The sequence below is a fragment of the Melospiza melodia genome, chromosome 3, assembly GCF_035770615.1.
Source record: "Melospiza melodia melodia isolate bMelMel2 chromosome 3, bMelMel2.pri, whole genome shotgun sequence".
In the NCBI taxonomy this organism is placed as follows: domain Eukaryota; kingdom Metazoa; phylum Chordata; class Aves; order Passeriformes; family Passerellidae; genus Melospiza; species Melospiza melodia.
In genome coordinates, this window is record NC_086196.1 from 106,471,942 (window position 1) to 106,480,778 (window position 8,837).

An 8,837-nucleotide genomic window follows, 5' to 3' on the forward strand; every position below is an offset into this window, starting at 1 on the left:
ATTTTATTTCAATGACATAGCAGAGGCAAATACAAAGTGGACTCTGGGTCTCCTCTACCCTACAAAACCAAGCCCAGGTCACCTTTGCACTTAATCCAGTTAAATTATTCCCAGCATCAATTTCCCTGCTCCCCAAATTAATTACCACCAGCTGCTTGTGATAGGCATGCACATCCCCTCCCTCAGCTCCCACCGAGCGTGGTTCCAGCCACCCCCTGCCATCTGGGTGACACCTGGTACCCAGCACCCATCTCTCCTTTACCCAGAACAACCCGAAATCACGGGAAGATGCTCAGATAACACCCTCTTCCTCCTCTCACTCATCCTCGCAGAGAACAGAAGAGTGATGGCACCATGGTTGGCCACAGAGACACATGGAAGACATGGAGGAGAAGGTGGGGAAGAGGGAAGCTGGGGACTTGGTGGGAAGGGTGGGGAGGGAGGAAGATCCACTCATACAGATGAAACTTCATGCAGGCCTGGCCTCCGACCCGTCCCCTCCACGGAGCGATGGGGAGGGGGGCGATGGGGCGAGCTGAGATGGCCCCTTACCTTCACTGCAGTCCTTCCCTCGGAAGCCCGTTTGGGAGCAGTCGCAGACGGCCTGGTCGTTGAGCACCGAGCAGACGCCCCCGTTGAGGCAGACGTCGTCCCTGGCGCACAGCCGGCTCTGCTCATCATCCAGCCGCACCTCCTGGCTCTCCAGAGGCGACGCCTGTGTGTAGTTCACCCGCACGTCTGTTATCCAGCCCTTGAAGGGCTCCCGGTCCTTGACGGAGGAGAGCGTCAGCTTTAGCGTCGCCGACCGCAGCTCCGGCGGGAGCCCTCCTAGGAAGAGCCCGCTGAAGACAGTCATGTCCCGCCGTTTGGACTTCACCTCCACCCACTTGGCCTCCGCTCGGTCAATGATCAGCGTCGTGTTCTTGAAGTGGCGGCGGATGACAACGGCGTGCCAGCGGTTGTCGTTGACCGCCGTGTCCGAGAGCAGGGTGGCGGGCTCGGCGCAGAAGATGGAGAAGCTGAGCTGTAGCCGCCCTCCCTGGGTGAGGATGAGCTCCAGGAAGTCACAGAAACCCTCGTCGTCGAAGTAGAGCACCAGCCCGCTGGAGCTGCGCGTCTTCATGTTGAAGCTCATTTCGCTCTCGCAGCAGGCGTTCCACTTGGGGAAGCGGGTCCACTGGCCCTCCGCACCCGGGAACTCCAGCCCGCTGCCCAGCTCGGCCCAGCAGCCCAGCAGTAGGGCCAGCCAGAGCAGCAGGCAGCCCCCGCGCCGCACCAGCACCGCCCCCATCCTGCGCGGCCTGGGGCGGCTGAGCGGGGCGGCAGGGCTGGCGGGGGGCAGCACCGGGGCCCCGGCGGCAGACAGGGTAAAATCTTGCCGGGCGCCGGCCGCGCTGGAAGCTTTGGGCACGCTCACCCCCGCCCCGGGTGCGGGGGTCACTGTGGGAGACTCCCCGGGGCGGGGGGCCGCAGCTGCCCCACGGGATGGGGTTGGGCACAAGATGGTGCCAGGGGCCACCGGAGGGGACCCGCAGTCGGGGTAAGACGCCGTTGGATCTCTTCACTGGCCGGCCACGCTCTGCAAAAGGTGTCCAGGGGTGGGTGAGTCAGCAGAAATTTTCCCCAAAGCCAACATTACCAAACCGGGAAAAAACCCAAGATCAGTGGCAAAACTCTCCTCCAAGTGGATCCACCAGCTCGGCAAGGCTGTAGCAATATCCTGGCACATGCGCGCCTCTTTTTACATCCTCTCCACCAGCTGTAGTTTCCCAGGAAGCCAATTATGGATCCCAACGCTGCCTCCCTAGGATGGCTCCTCTTGTCATATCACAGCCTGTCTGCCATGGTGCTGGAGCAGCGTCAGCAGACGACAGGACTCATCGCTCGTGGTTGCTTGAGCTGCCTCAATCCCAACGGGGTTGAAACCCAGAAGCTGTCAAACAGCCGAGTGGCCACTTGACATGCAAAGCCTGGCAGCTCCTCTTCTCTTTGCTTGAAAAAGGCCAAGGCTAAGATCCAGCGGGGTGGGTGATTTTCCTCTATTGTTTTTGTTTCTAATCTGCAAGGAATTGAAACAGAATAATAAGAAATGACAACTAATAACATGTTGAATCACAAAGTTGATCAATAGTGAACGTTTGTGATTATTTTTTCATTTTGACTGGTGTTGGGCATTAGGAAAATGCTGCTGTAATTTTCGAATTACTGAGAAATTGAAATAGGTTGCAGTGCTAAACACAAATCTCAACATATATGTTTATACTAGATTACATTTTTATAGTATAATCTAAATGTAAACTACTTACCTTTCCAAAACTTTCAAATATTTCAGTAGTGCATTTTATGCTTGCAAGAACAACGTTAAACAGAAAAGGTGGTGTTTATTCTTCAGTGTATTTTATTTTAATTTATTTTTGAAAACACCATCACCTGTGAAGCTACAAGCTCCTAGTCACACAGATGATGCTACCAAGCCCAGTTCTGGTTGTTTCTAATACAGGTCAAAAAACTAAAGCTCCCAGCAGGAACTGAAAAGCTCCACCACGCATGGCACACCTACTGGTTTATTTTTCCTGGGGAGAGGAAGAATTGCAATAGTTTCTTAGATAGCTTTTTGAATTTTTTTAATGTTTTTGAAAACATTTTCTTTTTTCTGCTACCTGGTTTCCTCTGGGGCTGATATTTTCTGCTATGGCAGGGAAAATCCAATTCAAGCCAGCTCTGATGTTGACATTATTCACAATGCAGATCAGCTAATCCCAGGTGTTAGTCCTCTGAAATTGGTTGCAGTATTTTATGTATATTTACTCAGCTGCCCTTATTTAAGAGAACAAGGAGAGAACAGCTCCTCTGTTTTCAAAATTATATATATGCCACAGTTCACCCTTATCCTCTGAAGAGGTCTCTACATCCAAAATGTTTCAGCAGAGAGGCTGCTTTTCTGCCCCAGAGCTGCTGTATCTTTTCTGGAAGCTGTGTATTAGCAGATCTCTCCCGATGGAGGAGAGGATCTCCAACACCTCCCTCACTCAGCGCTTCCCCTTCCCCTCCCTTACATTTCTTTGCCAGCAGCACTTAGGCAGGCACAATAGCATGGCCAGAGCTGCTGCCAAGCCCTCTTCTGGGCTGGGGTGTGTGTGTGTGTGTGTGTGCATGCGTGTGTGGGGAGAGGGGGCAGAGATGACCCTGCCAGGGACAAATGTTTTAAAAACAGGCACACACCTCAGCTGCCTGCACCTGACACGTTCAGAGCTGCTAAGTCACCTCCTACTCTCTCTATATTTAATTTCGTTCCTCTAAATGTCAACACGATTATTTTTATTATTTGCCACACGTGAGATGGGCAAGAGCAGCAAAAGGGAGTGGAGGAGAAACCCCCCCAAACTTCGCGGGCAGATACCAGGTGTGCCCACCAGCATCAGGCAGACCCCCAGGTTCCCCCCACGCCCTCCCTGCCCCTCGGCAGGAGCCACCCCTGGCAACGCCGCTACCATCCAGCCGAGGGATTTTCCGGGAGCCCCCGCATCCCCGCTCCCCAAAGGGCCCTCCCGGGCGCGGCGGTGCCCGCGGGCTGGGGCGCCGCTGGCTTGCGGCACGGCAGAGCCGAGCGGCCGCTCCCGCTTCAGCACCCGGAACAGCTCCGCCCTGCGCGGCCCGACGGGGCGGCGGCGCCGCTGCCCGCGCCCGCCCCGACCGGAGCGGAGCGGAGCGGAACGGAGCGGAGCGGACCCGAGCGGCCCCGCCGGGGGCTGCGCTCCGAGGGGAGCCCGCGGGGAGCCCGGGGGGCCGCGCTGCGGGGCGGGCAGGGGATGTGCGGGCGGCCGCTGCGGCGGAGGGGAAGGAGGCGGTGACGGAGCGGGTTTGGGGCGGGTAGGGGCGCGGGGAGCCGGGTGCTGGCTGGCGGTGTGAGACACGGCGTGCGGGGACAATGACACGGAGGGAGGGGGCTGTGTGCGAGGGGTGATGAGTGGGGGAAAGGGGAGGTTGCAGGAGATGGGGTGCGTGTGTGTGTGCGTGTGTGTGTGTGTGTGTGTTCACGGGGGTTACCGGGCTGGCCCCGGGGGAAGGGGCGGTGGGGAGGGAATGCGGGAGGCGCGGCGGGGAGGGAGGGGAGCGCAAGGTGCGCGGTGCGGGCGCCGCGGCTGCGGGAGGAGCGCGGCGAAGGAAGGAAGGAAGGGAAGGGTTTGCGCCTCCGTGCGAGGGGCGCGGGAGCGGGAGGGCGCCGGGAGCCCGTGGTGTCTGTCAGGGGTGGGGAGAGGCAGGCAAGGACGCGGTGCGAGTGTGAGTGTGTGCGAGCGTGTGTGCCCGGCCGCCGTGCGTGCCAGAGCGATCCCTACAGGTGTCCGCGGAGAGAGCCGCGCGGGGATCCCACCTCGAGAGCATCCCTATCCCTGTATCCCTGTATCCCTGCCCGCTGCCTGCCGCTGGCTGCAGCGCCTGCCTGCCCCCTCACTCACTCACACACACACACACACACACAGCAGCAGCAGCGGCGAGAGGGGGAAAGAAAAAAGAAGGAAAAAAGAGAGGGAAATTAAAAAAAAAAAAAAAAAAAAAAAAAAAAAAGGAAATACAAAAAGACAGAGAGGTGGAAAGACCGTAAAAGAAAGGAGAAAGACCCAAGGAAAAAATAGCCCAGCAAACAATTGCTTATTTATTACTGCCGGTGTAATTCACACATTGCCAATAAACAGCACAGTCTTGTCTAGTCATTTCCAAAGCAGAGGGACACTTTCATTCTCGGAAGAGGGCAATTTATTGATATCTATCTATCTATCTATCTATCTGAAATGGCTCTTAAGCACCAGGCATCCCTCCCAGCAATGTATCCATGAACACGCACATATGTAGCGAGAAATGAGGCACAAACCGATATAAATGTAGCTATTGCATTCAGAGCCTCGCCAGTGAAATCGTGTGCTTCCCCCACCCCTTTACAACCATTTTTTATTCTTCAAAAATCATGATTTAGTCACAGGTGCCCCGATTGAGCCTTTTCAAATTAGAAAAAGAGAGAGAGAGAGACACCCATAGGTCAATAAATCCTTAATAAATGCCAGGTCGGTTGGCATGCACAATCCTTGGCAGAATCCTTATTGTATGAAATACAGTGCATTGTCTCTGGGTGCGGGGAAGACCAGAGTTCACAAATTACCGGATGAAATAAAAGGATCTGAAAAACAACCTTGCTGCAGCCAAAGGGAGAAGCGCTCTAATTCAAAAGCAGACTTAACAGCATCATTAATCTTTTCCTTTCATTTCTACGTAATTTCTAGAATCAAATTCCTTCCAAAGCGGCTGGAATGATCGATTTTGCTCCCCTTCCAGTCTGCAGATGTCTTTATTTCAATATGCTTATGATATAATTTCTACCCCTTCAAAAATGCACACCATCAGCAGGAACCTAAACAGTTTCAAACACATATAGAAGAAGCCGAGTGCCCTCTTTCTTCTGACACACAATAGAAAATGTCCCAAATTATCAATGCACTTCCCGCACAAGCCCCTCGCCTCTTTCAGCCCGCCGCCGATAAATAACAACAATAAATATTGCGATATCCCACCGCTGCCCCGGCTTCGCGTTTCACCACGGCACCTCACGCCAGGGAGAACATGCAGCAGATTGATTTTATCGCTCAAGTCTCGCAGACCCCCTTCTTCCCCTCCTCCTCCCCCCCACCTCGGCAAGGGGCAATAAATCACCGCATCCAACCTTTAACTTACACCTCCGCTCCACCATCTCCTCTCCTCGCCATCCACCTCTCCACAACGCCGCACGCAAACCCACCAGCCTCTCTCTCTCTCTCTCTCCGCCACCGCCACCACCGGCTCCTCCGCGGCGGAGCGGGGCTGCTCCTCGGCGGCGCCGCCTTACCTGCGCGGGGGCCGCGGGGCCGGGCCGGGCCGGGCGCGGCTGCCGGGGCTGCCTGTGCCGCTCGCCCACCGAGCGGAGCCGAGCGGAGCGGGCGCTGCTGCGGGTGCGCGGCGGCGGCGGCGGCGGCGGCAGCGGCGGGCGGGGGCGGCCGCCGGGAGCGGGGGGCGGCACCGCCGCGTGACGCCGCCGAGCCCGTCTGCCCGCCGGGGGCGGCACCGTGCGCGCTGCGGACCCCGCCCCGGCCCGGCCCGGCCCGCCCGGACCGGCACCGGCACCGACACCGACACTCACACTGACACGGATGGATGGAGGGACCGCGCGGGAGAAGCGCACGCTGCTGCCGGCGGATGGCTGGGGAGGGTCGGAGGGGTCGCATGGGCAGAGGGAGAGGCGCTGCAGCGCTGGTGCAACACGGCCCAGAGGGAGCTGGCGGCTTCCCGGGCAAAGCTCTTTGCGTGGGGTTTGAGGGGCTCTTTTCTAGGTGGTTTAGTTTGGAGAGGGTTGGTTGGTTGGTTTTTTTGTTAGTATTTTGGTAATACTACTACTACTAATTATCATCATCATCATCATCATCATCATCATCATCTTTATTACCATTATCGTTATATTTTTTTACGCCCCAGAACGGAGGTTTGAGGGATTCTTTTCTAGATGGTTTCTTTTAGCTTGGAGAGGGTTGGTTGGTTGGTTGGTTTTTTTGTTAGTATTTTGGTAATACTACTACTATTAATTATCATCATCATCATCATCATCTTTATTACCATTATCGTTATCTTTTTTTACGCCCCGGAACTGAAGTTTGAGGGATTCTTTTCTAGATGGTTTCTTTTAGTTTGGAGAGGGTTGGTTGGTTGGTTGGTTGGTTTTTTTGTTAGTATTTTGGTAATACTGCTACTACTAATTATCATCATCATCATCATCATCATCTTTATTACCATTATCGTTATCTTTTTTTACGCCCCGGAACTGAAGTTTGAGGGATTCTTTTCTAGATGGTTTCTTTTAGTTTGGAGAGGGTTGGTTGGTTGGTTGGTCTTTTTGTTAGTGTTTTGGTGCTATTACTACTACTAATTATCATCATTGTCATCATCATCTTTATTAGCATTGTTGTCATGTCATCTTCTTTTACGCCCCGGAACTGAGGTTTGCTGAATTCTGCACAGCCTGTGGAAAATGGAGGTATAATCTCATGACCAGAGCACACCCAAGGATCAGGTCTACCACAGCCACAGGAGAAATGCTTGGGAAAGCCATTTTCCAGTGTCAAACCTGCCTGACTCTGTGTTGTCTCCAAATGATGGTGAACTGTTAGAGAAAGTCCAGGCTTCTCAAGATTTTTGGGTTTAGTGGCATGGGAAGTGTTTGATTGTGCCAAACTTTTCTCTGTCTGTTGGCCTTCTAACTTAGTATCTGTGGCCTACAGAAAAGTGAAAAATTGACTGTAAGGGATTTGCATGAAGCCTTATCCAAGGTCCTGGCAACTTTTGAACACACAGAGCTATGTTTGTCACACTGAGGGTCTGAAGAGCACTCCACTATGGGGCATGACACAATTTTTTGGGAATAATCTGTGCAATTACATTTTTTTCATATCTGGGGTAGCAACATAGCAAGTCAATTTTGAGCTGAAACTTCAGAAATAAGCACAAATAGAAAGCCCATCTCTCATTTCAGTCCCAGTGGAGTTAGCTTTATGGTTTATTTTTTTCTTCATGAGATGGGTTTCCTCACAGATGACAAGTTTGATGAGGTAACCAAGCAACATGTTAAGTAATGAGAAGAAAAGCTTCCTAGATATGCAATGTATCTTCAGTGCTTAGAGCATAATCAGACATTCCTTTTGTTCAGCCAAGTGAAATCCACATCCAGTTAATTTCAAACAGAGTGAGGATTTCTCTTGATAATTCTTGTAACTTGACCCCTTCAAGCAGAGCAAGGAGCAAATAACTCTTCTGCTATGAAAAGCAGATAAATTGTAGGCTGAAACACGATAAGTGATACACATTTTTTAAAGAAGCAAAGTTGAAACTTGATAATAGTATTTGGTGAATATAATATAATATAATATAATATAATATAATATAATATAATATAATATAATATAATATAATATAATATAATATAATATAATATAATATAATATAATATAATATAATATAATATAATATAATATAATATAATATAATATAATATAATATAATATAATATAATATAATATATATATTATACATATACATTATATATATATGTATATATATATTTTACAATTTTTATTGTAGATTTATTTTAATAGGCTCACAGTAAGAACAAGGTGAAACTCATGCTCTTAGATGGGGAATGTCAAATCCCAAGGCAAATCCACCCTGAATGTGCTGGCACAGTGGAGGTCCTGGCACAGGTGGAGGATTCTTCTACCTTTAAAGTGAAGGACATCTCAGTTATTCCAGCAGTAGCCAGAGGATGCTCATGTTTCTCTAGAAAGAAGCCTGCCCCAGTGAAAGGAAGGATGGCAAGAGCCTACATAGAAATAAAACAACAAGATGTTAAGTGAGCCAGGAAGATACAGGAAGATTTAAGGGAAATACAATTTCTTTAATTTAATGGTGCTTTTTTGTTGAGAAAAATATATTACTTTTGTCATTCTCAGCAATTGTTGCAGCATATGGTGTCATAGTTGATTCATTTTGAAGCAGCACAAAAAAACCAAAAAAAAATCCAAAAAAAAAACAAACCCAAGAAACAGTAAGGAAAAAAAATAAGAGAAAAAAAAAATGTGATTTCCATACCATCTCTGTAGGTTTTTCAGCTTGACAAATATATGATATATCTTGTAAGAAACACATGGCCTTACAGAAACCTGACTGTCTTCTGCATAAATTAACGTCCTGTGTTATACCAAAATATTTATAGATTTGGAAAAGTAAAGAGATAACAGCAGCAAGGATCTTCTTGAAAACAAACC

General features: G+C 50.6%; 1 protein-coding gene across 24 annotated transcripts in view; it reads right to left on the minus strand.

Annotated features, from left to right (window-relative positions):
• Positions 1–5,938, minus strand: part of NRXN1 (neurexin 1) — a 679,465-nt gene extending 673,527 nt beyond the window's left edge. For 6 of the 24 annotated variants that reach the window (XM_063152481.1, XM_063152476.1, XM_063152479.1 and 3 more), the window contains exons 1-2: positions 5,725–5,821; positions 553–2,059 (exon numbers count right to left, since the gene is read on the minus strand). In XM_063152481.1, the coding sequence (XP_063008551.1) occupies positions 553–1,291 (739 nt within the window). In that variant the 5' untranslated portion in view covers positions 1,292–2,059; positions 5,725–5,821. Of the gene's footprint in view, positions 1–552; positions 2,060–5,713; positions 5,823–5,875 lie in introns of those variants that run through there. The other 18 variants (XM_063152493.1, XM_063152491.1, XM_063152490.1 and 15 more) reach the window with 6 other exon arrangements.
• Between the last annotated feature and the right edge of the window lie 2,899 nt (positions 5,939–8,837).